This window comes from Rana temporaria, chromosome 3, assembly GCF_905171775.1.
Source record: "Rana temporaria chromosome 3, aRanTem1.1, whole genome shotgun sequence".
Lineage (NCBI taxonomy): Eukaryota > Metazoa > Chordata > Amphibia > Anura > Ranidae > Rana > Rana temporaria.
The window spans coordinates 428,610,563-428,629,461 of record NC_053491.1 but is presented as its reverse complement, the minus strand read 5'-3'; the positions used below and the strand labels follow the sequence as shown (position 1 = coordinate 428,629,461).

The following is an 18,899-nucleotide window of genomic DNA, read 5'->3' as shown; positions in this document are numbered from 1 at the left end:
TTCGCTTTTCCAACACACCTGGGTGGGCTCTGAGCGCAATGCTCTGCGCTCCGAGTTCACCTTTTTGAAGCCTATTAGAGCCTATAGTACTAATCGGGTGCTTCAAAAGAAACAGCCCGGCGCTATAATTCAGGCGCCCGGTGTCCAAAATAGGCTGAATAGGGGGTGGCTACAGCGGCCATGGATAGATTCATGCTGCTTTGCATGAATCCATTCATTCTACAGAGAGGGGGTGGTGTGACAGAGGGGGCGGCGCTCGGGTGCCACTAATAGACCTGCTGCCACTGCATCTCTCCTGTGCACATATCATATCTGTATCAGAAAAATTATAAACATTTCTTTTGTGTACAGCATTGCATGACTAAGCAACTGTTTGACAGTGCCAAAAGCTGAAAAATTGTCCAGACTAGAAGTGGATGAAAGTTTCAAAACTTGAGGTGGACTTCCCTTTTTTTGTGGTCAGAACTATGTATTGTATCGTGAGGATATGGTGTAATCTGGGCACACAATTGTAGCGTCTGTCTTAGAATCAATACATTAAATATACTTGGGAAGAGATCTGTACAATGCAAAGAACAGAAGGCACAAACATTCAGACCCCACAAGGTATTTAATTCATGGTATATACGTTTTTACTATTAAGTAGGGTTGTCCCGTGACCACTTTTTTAAGACCGAGTACAAGTACCGATACTTTTTTTCAAATACTCGCCAATACCGATTACCGATACTTTTATTTAATCTCATGTGACAGTGGCACATGTGTCAGTATTTTTATTTATTTTTTTTACAATTTTAACTTTTATTTTTTGCAATTAATTTTTTATTTTTTTTACAATGCTTTCTTTTTTAAGGGGATGTGGGGACAGTGTCAGTGTGTTTTTTTTTATTATTATTATTTACATTTTTTTTATTATTTATTGCAATTTTTTTATCAGCCCTGTTGGGGGGGCTATGGTGAGATTTCAGGGGTCCTTACAGACCTCTGACCTCTCCCCTTTGAGACAGGGAAAGGGACTAGGGACACATATTCCCCAGTCCCTTTCTCAGCAGCCTCTGCTGCACTGAAAATAAATGGAGAGAAGACAGCTGCTTCTCTTCATTCATTAACTGAGACATAGTAATCACAGGAGGTTACGATGTTTCAGTTATGTGAATGGACAGAGTCAGTGATCACTGACTATGTCCATTCAGAAAACTAAGGAGCCGGGTTTACTGTCTCCTACTTCCGCTCTCCATCCTGAGATATTGAGGGGGACAGCAGCACGGAGGGGAAGAAGGGAGGGGGACAGATGCACAGAGGAGAAGAGAGGGAGACAGATGCACGGAGGGGGACATGGAGGAGAGAGGGGGACAGAAGCACGGAGGGGGACACGAAGTAGAGAGGGGGACAGATGCACGGAGGGGGACACGGAGGAGAGAGGGGGACAGATGCACGGAGGGGGACATGGAGGAGAGAGGGGGACAGATGCATGGAGGGGGACATGGAGAAAAGAGGGGGACAGATGCCCCGGAGGGGGACACGGAGAAGAGAGGGGGACACAGAACAGCATGGAGGGGGACACGGAAGAGAACAGAGGGGGACAGCAGCATAGAGAAGGACGGATGGGGACTGGAGGAGGATAGGGGACAGTCAGCGGTGATCGTGTGTGGGAGAGAAGCACCGATCACCGCTGAAAGCCTAATATTAATGCCCCGTACACACCATCACTTTATGTGATGAAAAAAAACACGACATTTTCTGTGAAGTAAAAAATTACGTTTTTGAAACTTCAATTTTCAAAGACGAAGTTGCCTGTACACCATCGTTTTTCTCACAATGTTCTAGCAAAGCGAGGTTACGTTCTCACCACTTTTTCCATTGAAGCTCGCTTCATAAGTAGCTTCTGGGCATGCGCAGGTGAAAAACGTCGTTTTAAACGACGTTTTTTACTACACACGGTCAATTTCTGTGAAGTAAAAGTTGACGTTTTGAAAAACGACACATAAAATTGAAGCATGCTTAAATTTTTTTTGGTCGTTTTTTAGAAGACATAAAACAACGTTTTCCCCCACACACGGTCAATTAAAGTGACGTTTTTAAAAACGTCATTTTTTTTCATCACATAAAGTGATGGTGTGTACGGGGCATAAGTCTTGAAGTGTAAGTATAGCTAAATCATATTTTGCTTTAGGTGGATTAGTAAAGGGTTAACACTCCTGTCGGTTTATTTTTCATGCCTTTCCTGTTGGGGAGATTTTCCTATTCATCTTGTTCAGAGATCTAACAAGAAGTGAGAGTAAAAATCGTACACACATAGTTTTATTTTTGTTCAACCTAGCAGGACTGACTGAAACAAAACTGACAACTCAGGAAGAGCCGCTGTACTAAAACCATGCAATGTTAGTACAGTGATCTCCACTGCTGTGCTATTGTGTTCTGACAGGGGCGGTGGCCCCCACATCAGAACACTCTAGGATCGGAGCCGATTGACAAACCTTTTTCGGTCTTTCCCCATCGACAGAAGCCAACCATTAGGCCGGATTCTTCCTGACCGGCTGCAGTACACACGGGCCGAACGTCGGCTGGTTTCTACTGAACCGACTGATGCCGCCTGACATTCGGCCTGTGTGTACTAGGCTTAAATCTTTATACTGTGGGGGGATTTTAGATGTCACCAACACAGGTGTCCCCACTGGTAAATTTAATCCCACCTTTTGTTCTAGCGACAACTATAAAACTTGGGTTTATGATCACCATCTGTCTCTGTGACATTGGCCACCGTTATCAATAGAGAGAGTGAATCTCCCCAGCAGGGACACAGACAACAATAAATCCTCACAGGAGTTCTAACCCTTCCATTGTGTTTTAGCTATACATGCAATCTAACTTGTTATCAGCCGCTGCTGAGCCAACGCCTAGTGGAGCTCCTGCTATTGTGTGAAGATGTCCTCTGTTTGTACTTATGATAATGTGTATTGTATAGCCGGTGAGCTAGGAGACGTAAAGTCTACCCTAAAAGGTCATATCTCTGAGTCACCTAGTCTGGGTAAATTATTGAGTTAATTAGTTCATGTTAATTTATGTGACCTCCCTCCTCTGTTACTGTATATAAGACTTGTATTTTAGTTCTAATAAACAGTCCATGTTCAGCAGACAAACAAGTATTGTCTTGTTGTGTGCTTGTGAGCAGTTGGAATATCTGATATCCATATCCAGACTGATAGAAAGAGGTATATGGAAGCACTCAAGCAGAGTGTGGGACGTTCTGTTACACACACTATTCGATTTTCTGCAGATTTATGTCTTCAGATTTACCAAAATAATGCAAGGGCCTGCCTGATTGCATACAAATTGAAACTCTTAAGGTTTGTCCTCAATCTATACCAGACCCAAAGCGAATGTTATGACCAGACGGATGAGGGACGAACCCATGCCTTTTCTTTTCTTAATTTTGTCATGTCAGGGTTCCCCTTAACCACCTATCAGTGCTGATCAGTGCTGTCAATCCAGCCACCCTGCCAGCGTACTCTAAAGTTAAAAAAAAATCATTGCCAGACCCTTTTCATAGATTGTTCCTACATTGTGTCAGTGTCATTGTAAGCCGATGCCTCTAAATATCTTATTAGCTACGATGTTTCATGGCTGGTCACGTGATAGCTCTCCTCTGATGTTTCATGGCTGGTCACGTGACCGCTCTTCCCCTCCAATCTAAAGCTACACTCGGAGGAGGAGGAGCGGGAGGAGGAGAGAGGCTGAAAAGAATGGAGCTAATAAGGTATTGACAGGCACCATCTTTCAATAACACTGACACAATGTAGGAAGGATCTATAAAAAGGGGATGGCAGTGATTTTTTTTCTTAACTTTAGAGTACACTGGCAGGGCTGTCTCAGGGCCAGGAGAGGCAGGGTGGCCGGCCTGACATCCCCCCAATGTGTGGCACTGTACTACGGTGATGTGTGCACTATACTACAGCCTTGAGTTCCCAGCCAACCCCAGGCCTTGGGACTCAGGGCTAATAATTCTCAATGTGCAATAAGAGACACAGGGATTTTTGGGGGCCCACTCAGGGCTATAGCCCTGGGCAGCCCCCCCTCCCGATGCCACTGCCTGGACCTTCTTCTTCATTTTTTTACACCTGTTGTGTGACATTTAAAAATATATATTCCAGAGTTGGGCTTTAATCTGTATGTTTGGAAGTTATTTTATGGTTTGTTGATTTTTTCTTAGGAAGACATCTTCCAAATTACGGTTATGAGACTGATTTCCAACCTGGGAAGATGGACCAACAAACAAGATCCAAGGGTAAATATTTAATACTTACATTGACTTAATTTACAGAGCGCCTAAACCCCAATCACAGAAAGAGGCACAAACATTACCAGTCAGATATTCATTTGACAATTTGAGAGCATGACCATCCAACATTTGTTGTCGGAAATTCCGACAACAATTGTCCGATGGAGCATACACAAACGGTCTGATTATCCAACAAAACACTTCCATCACACAATTGTTGTCGGAATATCCGATCGTGTGTACGGGCCTTTACTCCGGCTACTACTGGGTGGGGAGTGGAGAAAGAACACTCTGCCAGGGAAGGCAAGAAGATAAGCAGGTAGGCGGCTGGCGGGGACTTGAGAAAGGCAGAAGAACATGCGAGCGGAGCTGAATGGGCATGCACCCGAAACTTCCAAGCATGCAGATTAAAGCCCAACCCAACCCAACTATTTTTTTTTTCAAATGTCCAACAACAGGTGCATTTTTTTTTAAAAAGAATGTGAAGCCTTACCTCCTCTCTGGCACTCTTGCACTAATCTCTTTTCACCATAAGGTGTTCTCAGTCTTCTGGGCTGAATGACACCTTGGGGTTTATTTACTAAAGCTAGAGAGGGAAAAACAAATCACAATTCTGCTTAGAAACCAGCTTCCAGGTTTTATTGACAAAGCTTAATTGAATAAGCTGAGGTTAAAAATATTCCCTCTGCTTCGACCAGCACATGATCATCAGAAAGGATCAGATAATGGAAAAAAATACACCCCCGTAAGCTAGTAGGAGCGGCGGAGCAAAGGTGTGTAATTCAGATTTTTTTTTATTAATTCTGCACTGACTGTCCTTAAAATTGCCCCAGCCCCTGTTTAAATCCAATCAGGGGACAAAACTGGGGACAGACTTGGTCCGGGGACAGTGTTCTCAATCCGGTGACTGTCCCCGGAAACCGGGGATGTCTGGTCACCCTAATTTAAGGAGGCCTGGCCCCTGCCAATCCAAGTTGGGGATTAGTCAAGGCTTCTTAAGATACCCCAGGCAGCTCCACCTCTCCTTCCCTCCTCTCCTTCTAGCACTTTCTAGAAGGAAGAGGGAGATGACAGTGATGTGATGCTGCCTGTGAGACACTAACTGCTACCCTGAGCCACTCCCAGCCCAGAATGAAAACAAACAGGCCTAGCAACCAGCTACTGTCAGAAAAATCCTAATTTTAGCACCTACCTAGCTAGAGGGTGCTACACAATGTTTTGTTGGACTTCAACTCTCAGTAGTCCTTGCCATACTTCGATGCAGTGTCATTGCATGGTTCAGCACCAACTCACACAGGATTGTCACCTTCAAACAGGAAGCAATGTCTCATCAGTGAGACTGGCAGGATCAACAGATATGTTTAATATTAAAGCTATGAACTCTTAAAAGGTGAAATGTTTTCTAACTTGAATAGCTTGATTTCCATTTTTAAACTGTATGTGTATTTTAATTCCAGGTGGCAATAAAACTTGGGTTATTTGGATCATGTTGGGTCTTCTCTTTTTGAAATTCTGTATTTTGTTGGTTCTTATGATCATCCTGTTTGCGTCTTGTAAGTAAAACAGTTATTTACACCATTTTCTTTATTGTAAAAATTGTGAGTAGATATACAATTGCTATCACTAATATTTAAAGTGGTTCTAAAGGCTGATGTTTTTTTTTTACTTTAATGCATTCAATGCATAAGATTAAAAAACCTTCTGCGTGCAACAGTCCACCCAGCCCAGGGGCGTACCTAGAGCATTTAGCACCAGGGGCAGATCCTATATCTGGCACTACCCCACATTAAAATGTAAAAACACCCCAATGTTCCCCCTGCATACCTCTGCATCCCCCAATATCTCTTTGTCACTACTGTGTACCCCTCTCCACAACTGCACCTGTGGACCCTTTTACATTACACAGCACACTGCACCTCTGGACCCCTTTCCATTACACAGAACCCTGCACCTCTGGACCCCTTTACATTACACAGCCCATGCAGCTCTGGACCCTTTTACATTACACAGCACCCTACACCCCAGTTGGTATGACACTGCCCCAGGCCCCACTAAGGCCCCTGTCACACTGGGGCGGGAGGTGAGGGGATTCACACACCAAAATAAAAAAAACGGCGTGGGGTCCCCCCAGGATCCATACCAGACCGTTATCCGACCATGCAGCTCAGATAAGGGAGGGGACAAGTGAGTGATCCCCTGAACCATACCAGGCCACATGCCATCAACATGAGGGAGAGCTTTGGGGCAGCCAAACCTTGTCGTCATGTTGCCCCCCATGTGAATGAGTATGGGGTACATGGTACCCATACCCATTCACCAAAAAAGTGTAAAAAGTGAATAAAGACACTTCATGAGCTTTTGACAACTTCTTTATTAAAAATCAAAAACAAAATGCTTTGACATAGATCCATTGTCAATCACGCCGCCTGCCTTGTCGAAGGCTCCTCGCCAACTGCCTGCTCCTCCGTCTGACATTTTTTAAATAGCTAAGGGGCGGAGTCACCCAATGACATCAGTGGGGGAAACCGCCCCTTTGTGCTGTCATCGACCGAGCCATGCCTTTCGCTGACATCATCGGGTGACTCCGCCCCTTAGATATTTAAGAAATGTCAGAGGGAGGAGCAGGCAATCGGCTAGGAGCCTTCCACGAGGCCGGAGTTCGTTTTTTTGGGGGGTCTGGCGGGCAGCGTGATTGACGATGGATCCTGATCGGGGGACTTGTCAAAAATAATTTGACTTGGTCGATCATTTTTTGACCGATCCGAATTCGAATCGTTCTGAAAATTTGGAATTCGTTAGGAAATTCATAGACTGCCAATGAGGAGAGAGAGGGGGCAGGACCGAGCGGCAGCTCTGTGTCTGAATGGACATGCAGAGCAGTGGCTTGGGAATGCGCCTGCTTGGGTGCCCCCATTGCAAGCTGCTTGCTCTGACACTCGACAGGAAGGAGGGGCCACGAATGAGCACAATGGACACAACACACAGCAGAACACTATACCCAGCACAATGGACACAACACGCAGCAGAACACTATACCCAGCACAATGGACACAACACGCAGCAGAACACTTTACCCAGCACAATGGACACATCACACAACAGAACAATGCTCTATACCAAGCACAATGGACACAACAGAACACTCTATAAGTGGATGGGTGAGATTGTTGAGGACAGTGTTGGGTCTTTAGACAGTGTAGGATCTCCTAGTAGATTCACAATACAAGGCTAAAAAAACTGATCTACTGCCACCATCTCATAGTGAGTCCAAACATTTAGCAATTTGAAGGAATGCTTCATAGGAACTTCTTTGCTACATTTTTTGATGGTGGTAGGATCCCCTCTGGTGACCTACATGCCTAACATCCTCTGATCCCTGAATAGACATACCTGTAGACAGTAGACTACATAGACCAGGGCTCAAAATTTCAAGTCCTGAGCTACTAGCCAGACCTCAAGAGTTACTCGCCACCAGTTGCCCCACCTAATTCATACACTGCCCTGCCTGTGTGTGCGGCTCCACGCTTGCATGTCCCCACTTCCCCCTTTTATTCAGGCTGGCAGAGAGGAGAGGAGCTGCAGCACAGCGGGAGGGAGTACAATCCAGCGCTGAGATCCACACAACTGCACAGCCATTGACACCATAGCACAGCGCACACTGACAGCGCACAGCACACATTGAGACCAGTCTGTTCACAGTGCTCAGGCTAAACTGTTGGACACTTACATAGAGCACAAGGAGAAGAAAACTGCACAAACTCGAAGGCTGCCGCTCTCATGTCAGGGCAACTTTCAGTGAGCGCTGCACCAGAGTGGTAATTTTCGCAATCTTCCACCTCACTCATTACTTTCTGCTCTCCATCTACATTGGTCGGGGCCCGGGGGAGGGGGGAAGGCTAAGTGTAGGCACAGATTGGAGGGAGATTGGTCATGCAGCCCTGTTATCACTCGCCCCCAGCTTAAATCCACTCGCCAAATGCTAGTAGGCGAGTGGAAATTTTGAGGGCTGACATAGACTATTAGGTGACAAGGCAGGATCACTGGCCGGAACTTGCACAGTATGCACTGGAGCTTCAGGCTTGCAGTCAGTGGACCAGATTCACATAGAGATACGACGGTGTATCTCCTGATACACCGTCGTATCTCAGAGTTGCGTCGGTCGTATCTATGCGACTGATTCATAGAATCAGTTACGCATAGATATGCCTAAGATCTGAGAGGTGTAACTGTGTTACACCGTTGGATCTTAACTGCAATTTTAAAATGGCCGCTGGGGGCGTTCTCGCTGATTTCACGAACGTACGCGGGCCTGACGCAGTCACTTTACGGCGTTTACGTAAGGGTTTTCCCGGCGTATAGTTACCCCTGCTTCTATGAGGCGCAGCCAGTGTTAAGTATGGCCGTCGTTCCCGCAACGAAATTTGATTTTTTTATGTTGATGGCGTAAGTCGATCGCGAATACGGATGGACGTAATTTACGTAAACGTCTAAACCAATGACGTCCTTGCGACGTCATTTGGAGCAATGCACGCTGGGAAAATTTCCGGACGGCGCATGCGCTATTTGATCGTCGCGGGGACGCGCCTGATTTGAATAGTACACTCCCCCTAGCCGCGGAATTTGAATTCCGCCGGGGAATATACGATACGCCGCCGCAAGTTTTGAGGTAAGTGTTTTGTGAATTACCCACTTGCCTCAAAAACTTGCGGCGGCGGATCTTAAATCACATAGGTTACGCAGATCTAAAGATCCACTAACCTATGTGAATCTGGCCCTGTGTGTTGCCTGAGATGGCCTTCAGTGCAGCAGGAGGTTTTGCTGCAAATTCTCCTGTCCTCTGATAGTGTGGATTCACTCACTTTCATTAAAATGAACCCCCCTATTTATTACCAATGACTACAAAACCCCTGCTGCTTATTCTAAAGACCAAACTTTTAATTGTTATCCACCAGCCCCCCCCCCCCCCCCAGCAAATGATATCCCACCGTTACAAGTTCATGTTAACCATCCTGACCTATTCTGGTGCTCCAGCACTGTAAAGGTGCCACACCCTGGGGTAGATTCAGGTAGCAATTACGCCTGCGTATCCATAGATTCCATAATTGCTAAGTAGCGCCGGCGTATCAACTTTCTGTATTCAGAAAGCTCGATACGCCGACTGTAGCCTAAGATACGACTGGCATAAGGCTCTTATGCCGTCGTATCTTAGGCTGCATTCTGACGCTGGCCGCTAGGTGGCGTTCCCGTAGTTGTCAGCGTAGAGTATGCAAATTGCATACTCACGCCGATTCACAAACGTACGCGCGCCCGGCGGTCGTGTTTTACGTCGTTTGCGTTCGTCGCTTTCGTCGTAAGGCTGCTCCTGCTATTAGAAGGCGCAGCCAATGGTAAGTATAGACGTCGTTTCCGCGTCGCGATTTTTGAAATTTGCGTTGTTTGCGTAAGTGGATCGTGAATGGCGCTGGACGCCATTTACATTCACGTCGAAGCAAATGACGTCCTTGCGACGTCATTTACCGCAATGCACGTCGGGAAATTTTCCCGACGGAGCATGCGCAGTACGTTCGGCGCGGGAACACGCCTAATTTAACCACTTAAGCCCCGGACCATATTGCTGCCTAAAGACCCAAGGGGTTTTTACAGTTCGGGACTGCGTCGCTTTAACAGACAATTGCGCGGTCGTGCGACGTGGCCCCCAAACAAAATTGGCGTCCTTTTTTTCCCACAAATAGAGCTTTCTTTTGGTGGTATTTGATCACCTCTGCGGTTTTTATTTTTTGCGCTATAAACAAAAATAGTAGTAGAAAGAAATGTTTGGACAGCTGCACTCTGGAAAAACCTTCTTGGTTGCCTTTTATTGATAAAAGTTTTCAAACACCACACATCACAGCAAAGACAGAGGCATACAGCTGACGTTTCGCACTACAATCAGTGCTTACTCATAAACAAAACTAGAGCGACAATTTTGAAAAAAATTCAATATTTTTTACTTTTTTCTATAATAAATATCCCCCAAAAAATATATAAAAAAAATTTTTTTTCCTCAGTTTAGGCCGATATGTATTCTTCTACCTATTTTTGGTAAAACAAATCGCAATAAGCGTTTATCGGTTGGTTTGCGCAAAATGTATAGCGTTTACAAAATAGGGGATAGTTTTATTGCATTTTTATTAAAAACATTTTTTTACTACTAATGGCGGCGATCAGCGATTTTTTTTCGTGACTGCGACATTATGGCGGACACTTCGGACAATTTTGACACATTTTTGGGACCATTGTCATTTTCACAGCAAAAAATGCATTCAAAATGCATTGTTTAATGTGAAAATGACAATTGCAGTTTGGGAGTTAACCACAAGGGGGCGCTGATGGGGTTATGTGTGACCTCATGTGTGTTTACAACTGTAGGGGGGTGTGGCTGTAGGTGTGACGTCATCGATTGTGTATCCCTATAAAAGGGATCACACGATCGATGCCACAGTGAAGAAGGGGGAAGCTGTGTTTACAAACAGCTCTCCCCGTTCTTCAGCTCCGGGGACCGATCGCGGGACTCCAGCGGCGATCGGGTCCGCAGGTCCCGCAGTCACGGAGCTTCGGACCGGGTCGCGGGCGCGCGCCCGCGACCCACGGCTGGGTACTAGCACAGGACGTACCTGTACGTGCATGTGCCCAGCCGTGCCATTCTGCCGACGTAAATGTGCAGGAGGCGGTCCTTAAGTTGTTAAAGCAACTGTCATCTCTGTCCCGCAGTGGCTCCTCCTCCGACCCGCTGTTGACTCACTGACAGTCCCATTCACTTTAATGGGACGGCTGGTGATGCGGCAGGCGCTAACAGGCGCTGCCATGAATGATCTGAAATGACAGGTGTTTTTTTATTCTTGCTGGTAGTTAGAATCTTTAATATTTGCAAACAAAATGAAGGTTTCCTATTTAGAATAATAATCTGTCAGGTTAGTAAAACAGCGATATCAGAACCAATTCAATCATACAGTTTAGTGTACATAGATTTGCAAATCAACGGGATAAAGAAATATTCCTGAACTTTGTTTTATCTCATGGTTACTGTGAAATTGTATGAATGCATCAATGCAGTGCATGTTATTTCAGCTTGGATTCATTGACTGAGTTTACCAAAAATGTAAGTATTGCAGAATATACAGCCTCATGCTACATGACTAAGCTCCATTTAATGCTGAATAAACTAAGGGCTAGATTCACAGAGGAAATACGCCGGAGTATCTACTGATACTCCAGCGTATTTTCAAATTTGCCGCGTCGTATCTTTATTTGTAATTCACAAAACAGATACGACGGCTTTTGGCTAAGATCCGACAGGCGTACGACTTCGTACGCCTTCGGATCCTAGGTGTAATTTTCCGGCGGCCGCTGGGTGGAGTTCGCGTCGTTTTCCAGCGTCGGGTATGCAAATTAGCTGATTACGGTGATCCACGAAGATACGCGCGTTCGTCGCAATCTCTTACGTCGTCGCTAGTCGGTTTTTCCCGTCGCAAACTTAGGCCTGCTTTTTCATGGCTTACATTTAGAACAGCCATGTTAAAGTATGGCGTAAGACGTCTGGGAATACGAAGCGACGTAACGCAGTCGCCGTTCAAAAAATACGTTGGGGCGCCGTAATTTCGCGCAAAGCACGTTGGGAAATTTTAACACGGAGCATGCGCAGAACGTTCGGCGCGGGAACACGCCTAATTTAAATGGTACACGCTCCATTTGAATTAGGCGGGCTTGCGCCGGGCGGCTTTACGTTACACCGCCGTAAGTTTACACGCAAGTGCTTGGTGAATCAGGCACTTGCGCTGAAAATTTGCGGCGGTGTAACGTAAAGGGGATACGTTACGCCGCCGCAGATATCTGTTATTAGTGAATCTTAAATAGAAAACTAGATTTTTGCTCCAAAAGCATTTTATTAAATACATTTGATAAAAACCTGATTTAAATTAAAAAAATCAGCTTTTATTTTTTAAACTTGGCAGGGTTCTAATTCTTCCCCACTCTATCCAAAACTACAAAAATAAGATTTGGTATTTGGTATTCTTTATTAGTGTCAGTTTTTAATTCCTAAACGGATTCCAAAAGCAGGAAAAACGAAAGAATTTTTATTGAATAAGGTCATAAAATGCACAAATGTTACCTTAAAGATATATATTTACCAGGAATTTAACTTTGTATTTGCTTTTTTTATCCACTGCAGTCAACACACGTATTTTAGAACTTCAGAAAAATATAGAGTACCTCAATAAAATAAGTAAGTCAATGAATATGTATGTGTACATTACTAGATATTTGCATTACCCTCTTACCCTCTCATCTAGATGTCACCTGCTGATGGACATATCTCTGCAAGTTTTATATAAATAATGGTTAATTTGATCTAAAGTAAGCTTGTTTTTAGAGAAACATTGAGGCTGCCATTGTTCAATCCTCCTTCTGAAAATGCCAACTGCCTAGATGTCTGGATATCATGCTTAAAGGGATTGTAAAGGAAAATCATTTTTTTCATAATAAGCATCCTTTACCTGCAGACATTCCTCTTTTCACTTCCTCATTGTTCGTTTTTGCTCAGGAGTTGCTCTATTTCTTCTCTGTTCTGTTCACTTCCTGCTTGTCTGATTGTTACTCACCACCGTGAAGGGAGGGTTTACTGCGGTGGTCAGTAACGTGCTCGCCCCCTCCTGGGAACTACATCTGTGCGGCAGGACGCTCTCTACATGTTAGGCCCCGTACTCATGACCAAACATGTCTGCTGAAACTGGTCCGCAGACCAGTTTCAGCAGACATGTTTGGCCGTGTGTAGGCCCGAGCGGACCATTTTCGGGCGGATCGGACAGGTTTCCAGCGGACAACTGTTTCCTGGACTTGCTTTAAAACAGTCCACTGGAAACCTGTCCCCCCGACATGTACGGTCGTCTGTACAGACCTACCGTACATGTCCGGCCGCCCACCATCCCTCGCATGCGTCGAATGACTTTGACGCATGCGTGGAAGCATTTTAAAGGCAGGCCGCCCACGTCGCCGCGTCATTGTCGCGGCGACACCACGGACACGCCCCGCGTATTGTTTACGCGCGGACCTCTGTTCGATGGTGTGTACAGCCATCGAACAGAAGTCCCCGGGCAGACATGTCCGATGAAAACGGTCCGCGGACCGGTTTCATCGGACATGTCTGCTCGTGAGTACTCGGCCTCAGACTTCAAGGAGGTGTGAATTACTGGGCGTGCCGCAATGCATACTGGGAAATGTAGTTCTTACATGAATGAGCACCGCAAACCAGAAAGTGAATGAGAGAACAGAAACTAGAACGCCGGAGGTGATATAGATGAAGGAATTTAATAGGTATTTACTCGTTTTTGAACAGAATCATTACACTATTCTGTCTGTCTACCTTGCAGACATTAATTTTAGGCAAAACATTTTTTTCTTTTACAACTCCTTTAAGTTCTCACTTCAATATTTTGGGTTACCTGGAACATGCATGGCAATAAGGACTTCTGACCACCCCGACCTGCATGGTTGTTCTGGATTAGTGACTTAAAGTGGTTGTAAACCTTGAGATGAAAAATGGACAAAGCATATTGCTCTATAGTGTGTACTAGCGTTAATCCAAAGCAAGAGTGTATTTCCTATCATCTACCAATCCTATCTGCACGAGTCACTGCTAACAGGTTAAACCCACACCACAGAATCACAGGGGACAGCCCAGCCCACCTCCAGCACACAGCAGGTGATTGACAGCCTCTGCTGTGCAGGTTTTACTATGAGAGTGTCTGGAGGGGATGTGTCCTTTCCTCCCACTCAGGTCCCAGATTACATTCAGCTCCCTGCTCTATGCTCTGCAGTATGTGAGATCATATCCCTAACGCCTGCCTGTTAGAAGGATATGCTGTGTAAAATGCCGCTGACACCCAGATCTATCTTTCTACTACCGAGCTCACCCCCTCGATCTACTCTTGTATCACACATTTTTTGAGCGACATATGACTGGTGCTCAAAATTTTTGGGGGGGCGCAAATGAAAAACAAAATAATTGTAGCCTCACTGTGCCCATCAAATGCAGCCACTGTGCCATCAAACGCAGCCACTGTGCCATCAATTGTCACCACTGTGCCATGCCATCAAAAGCAGCCACTGTGCCATCAATTGTCACCACTGTGCCATGCCATCAAAAGCAGCCACTGTGCCATCAATTGTCACCACTGTGCCATGCCATCAAACGCAGCCACTGTGCCATGCCATCAAACGCAGCCACTGTGCCCATCAATTGTCACCACTGTGCCATGCCATCAAACGCAGCCACTGTGCCATCAATTGTCACCACTGTGCCATTCCATCAAACGCAGCCACTGTGCCATCAATTGTCACCACTTTGCCATGCCATCAAACGCAGCCACTGTGCCATGCCATCAAACGCAGCCACTATGCCATCAATTATCACCACTGTGCCATGCCATCAAACACAGCCACTGTGCCATGCCATCAAACGCAGCCACTGTGCCCATCAATTGTCACCACTGTGCCATGCCATCAAACGCAGCCACTGTGCCATGCCATCAAACGCAGCCACTGTGCCATCAATTGTCACTAGGGATGAGCCGAACACCCCCCGTTCGGTTCGCACCAGAACCTTCTAATGGAACCCCATTGGCGTCTATGGGACTCATTTTAAAGCCTATTATGCAAGTTATTGACGTAAAACGTCTTTGAAAACCCGGGTCTTGCCCCAGGGAACATGTATCAATGGTAAAAAAGTTTTAAAAACGGTTGTTTTTTCTGAAGCAGTGATTTTAATGATGCTTAAATAAAAAAAATAAAAAAATGAAAAATTCCTTTAAATATTGGACCTGCTGGGTGTCTATTTTATGCCTGTGAAGTGGCACGTGTTTAGAACTGTCCCTGCACAAAATGAAATTACTATAAGAAAAAAGTAATTTAAAACTGCTTACGGCTTTAATGTAATGTCTGGTCCCTGCAATATGGATGAAAATCATTGAGAAAAATAGCAAAGACACAGACAGTACACACACCACGTAGCTTTAGGTGCACACTGCAGAGGACACGGGCAGTACACACCAAGTAGCTTTAGGTGCAAACTGCAGAGGACAAAGGCAATACACACACTACGTAGCTTTAGGTGCAAACTGCAGAGGACAAAGGCAGTACACACACTACGTAGCTTTAGGTGCAAACTGCAGAGGACACGGGCAGTACACACCACGTAGCTTTAGGGTACAAACCAGCCTGATTCCCACACTGACCACTGCACTAACCTACCTACCTGACCACTACACTAACTTACCTGCTTCCTATACTTGCCACCACTACACTGACTACCTGTCCACTACACTACCTGATTCCTACAATGACCACTACACTACACTACACTACACTACACTGTCCACCTCACAACACTGCACTGTCCACCTCACTGCACTGTCCACCTCACAACACTGCACTGTCCACCTCACAACACTGCACTGTCCACCTCACTGCACCTCACTGCACTGTCCACCTCACTGCACTGTCCACCTCACAACACTGCACTGTCCACCTCACAACACTGCACTGTCCACTGCACTGTCCACCTCACTGCACTGTCCACCTCACTGCACTGTCCACCTCACTGCACTGACTTCTACACTGCACTGACTTCTACACTGCACTGACTTCTACACTTATACCGACACCAGAAGTTTTTTTTTATTTATTTAACTTTGGCTGCTCCCTCTCTCCCCAGACCGTATCCACCCACTCACCTGCAACATTAGTCTTCTATCAGTCTGGAGGTGAGGGAGGGCCTGGAGGAGGTGAAGGCAGCAGTGTTCACAGGGGTGGAGGCGGGACCCCAGGAGCCAGCACAATTGCGTATAGGCCAGCCTGGCCATGATCATGGATAGGCCAGCCCCACCGTGATCACTGATAGGCCAGCCTCGCCGCGATCGAAGATAGGCCAGCCCCACGCACATGACCCCATTCACTAATGCTCGGAGATGGCGGGTCAGGAGCCCGCGATCTGGGCATGCCGACCTGCCATCTCAGAGAAAGACATGACGGGCCACTTGGGAGGGTGCCGCGGGCCACATAGCCTTTGGGCACCCATACCCTAGACACTATATAACCCCTCCCATACAGGAAGTACCTCAGTTTGTTGGCAGTGTCTCAAGGTGTTGGTGCTATGCTAAAGAAAAAGTTTTTTTGGTGGCAGTAACCTCGGCAAGGAGAGTATCAGAATTGGCAGCTTTCTCTTGTAAAGAGCCATACTTAATTATTCATAAGGATATGGTGGTGTTGCGTCCTCAACCAACCTTTCTGCCTAAGGTAGTGTCCAGTTTTCACTTCAACCAAGATGTCTCCCTGCCTTCTTTTTTTCCTGATCCTCGTTCTCCAGAGGAAAAATTGTTACATTCTCTCAAAATAGTGAGAGCTGTCAGGTGACAGCTCAGATACAGCAAACTGACGGTTTGTTTGTGCTGCCAGAAGGTCCCAGGAAAGGTCAGGCAGCGTCAAAATCGACTATTTCAAAGTAGATTTGGCAAGTTATAATTCAGGCTTATGGTTTGAAAAGAAGAGCTCCGCCTTTTCAAGTTAGAGCGCATGCTACCAGAGCAGTGAGTGCTTCATGGGGGTGTATCTATCTAGCCTCTATGACTCTATGAGATTTGCAAGGCCGCAACTTGGTCGTCAGTCCATACATTCACAAAATGTTATCACTTGAATGTAAGACGACAAGAGGATGCCGCTTTTGGGCGCAGTGTACTGCAGGCAGCAGTATAGGTCATCACGTCTGATGGCGGCCTGCATTTCTTTGTGTCTCCCTCTCCTCAGAGGTATTTGCTTTGGGACATCCCACATAGTAATTACTATGGCTGCTCTGTGTCCCATGATGTACTCCAAGAAAAGGATTTTACAGTGAAGCTGTTATAAAAATCATATTTTTCTCTTTCATCCCTACTGAGAATATCACAAGTTTGTTTTCAGATTTCTAAACTGTATTTGCAATAATGCAACTTTACCCCTAACCTTTTTTTTCTATCCTGTGTTACGGTAATACTTTGTTGTAAATAAAAAATGGCTTCACTTTATTGTATAGATTATGGAGATAATTTCATAAAGGCAAATAAGCTATTCACTTTGGAAAATAGGCCGTTCCTAAAGAAAAAAAACAAAACAGTGTTTTTTCTTGCATATGATTAGACAACAGAAAAATTGCCCTGCAAAATACAAATTCCATTACAAAGTGAACAGCTTATTTGCATTCAGTAAATCAACTCCTATGTGTGATTTCTGTTCATCTGTTCACTGGATGTGTTTATTTAGAAGATGGGTTGAGAAGATTTGTACTCTGCCATATTTTCATGGTGGTTATATACCTAATGCTTAAACTGTTGATTATTTTTTCAGAGCCCTCCTGTGAGAGTGGTTGGCTGGAATTTGATGCCCATTGTTATTTCTTCTCGAAAAATATACTAAATTGGACACAAGCTGAGAAGATGTGTCTTGACAGAGACAGTCTTCTGGTTATAATTAACAATGAAGCAGAGCAGGTAAATGACTTGAAACATCATCATCATCTTCTCATTTTGCTTTTTACATCTAAGACATTCTTAACCTTTAAAAAGCCTCAAAAGTTTATTTAGCCCTGATTCACACTGGCAGCAGAAATGAAATCATGTGAGTTCAGCTGAACTCGCACAATTTCATTCACGCATATCAGTCCCGACTTCAGGGGCGATTTCAGAGATATCTGTGTGGGTTTCTGCAAAGATGTCTATTGAAATTGCACCCCAAAATATCGCCAAAAGTAGTATAGAAACTGCTTTTGGGACTCGGTGCAGCCTTGCAAATGCGGCTTCGCACCGATTCGGACCGTGCCATTGCCGCCAAAAGCCGCCAATTTGGCATGTGATTTGACACGTCAAATCGCATGCCAAATCACTGCAATGTGAACCAGGGCTAAATGTGAAAAACAGTTGAGCTGCTGGAATGACAAAAAATAAATCAATTACCTCTATTGCACCTGGTTCACCTCTTGGAGCATGTTACATGTTACACCAATATTTAGAGTGAGATGTGTAATATGCTCCAGCAATCCCCTCACAATGAAAAAGAAAAAGAGTTGCTATTATAGAGGAAGAGTTGCCAACATTTGAAATTGTGAAATTTGAATGACCTATGTAAGTTATCCCCAAACCGGGGGGGGGGGGGGTGGATGCGCGAGTGAGGAAGATGGAAGCCTGATTCCTCTGCTCCGCACTGTCGGAACTAACAAACTAGCCTAGACAAGCACAGATCACGCTCGGTCACTGTTTATCCACCTCCCGTGGCTCCGGAACGACCCAGGCTGCTGACGGTTATGTACCGCTCTGCCAAGAACAAGCACAGGAACCGACAGCTCAATAAGGCCTCCCCAGCCTCAGGCAAGGGCAAAGGCAAGATAGCGCTCGAACCTCCAGAGCCAGAAGACACTACACAGCTCTCTGCAGCGGATCCAACTTCACCTGCTGACAGCCTCCATCAATTCCCCATGGACCTGGTGAGTCCCCTGCCTGTAGATTCAGACAATATGCTGACCAAATTCTGCAATATTGTTCGGGACAAGATCACTATG

At 45.5% G+C, this 18,899-nt stretch overlaps 1 protein-coding gene across 3 annotated transcripts in view; it reads left to right on the top strand.

Moving 5' to 3' along the window:
- The first annotated feature begins 390 nt into the window (after positions 1 to 390).
- LOC120930913 (hepatic lectin-like) overlaps positions 391 to 18,899 on the top strand; it is a 29,660-nt gene continuing 11,151 nt past the window's right edge. Inside the window, exons 1-5 of one of the 3 annotated variants that reach the window (XM_040342052.1) lie at positions 391 to 606; positions 4,211 to 4,285; positions 5,737 to 5,832; positions 12,489 to 12,542; positions 17,693 to 17,835. In XM_040342052.1, the coding sequence (XP_040197986.1) occupies positions 567 to 606; positions 4,211 to 4,285; positions 5,737 to 5,832; positions 12,489 to 12,542; positions 17,693 to 17,835 (408 nt within the window). In that variant the 5' untranslated portion in view covers positions 391 to 566. The remainder of the gene's footprint in view (positions 607 to 4,210; positions 4,286 to 5,736; positions 5,833 to 12,488; positions 12,543 to 17,692; positions 17,836 to 18,899) is intronic. The other 2 variants (XM_040342051.1, XM_040342050.1) reach the window with 2 other exon arrangements.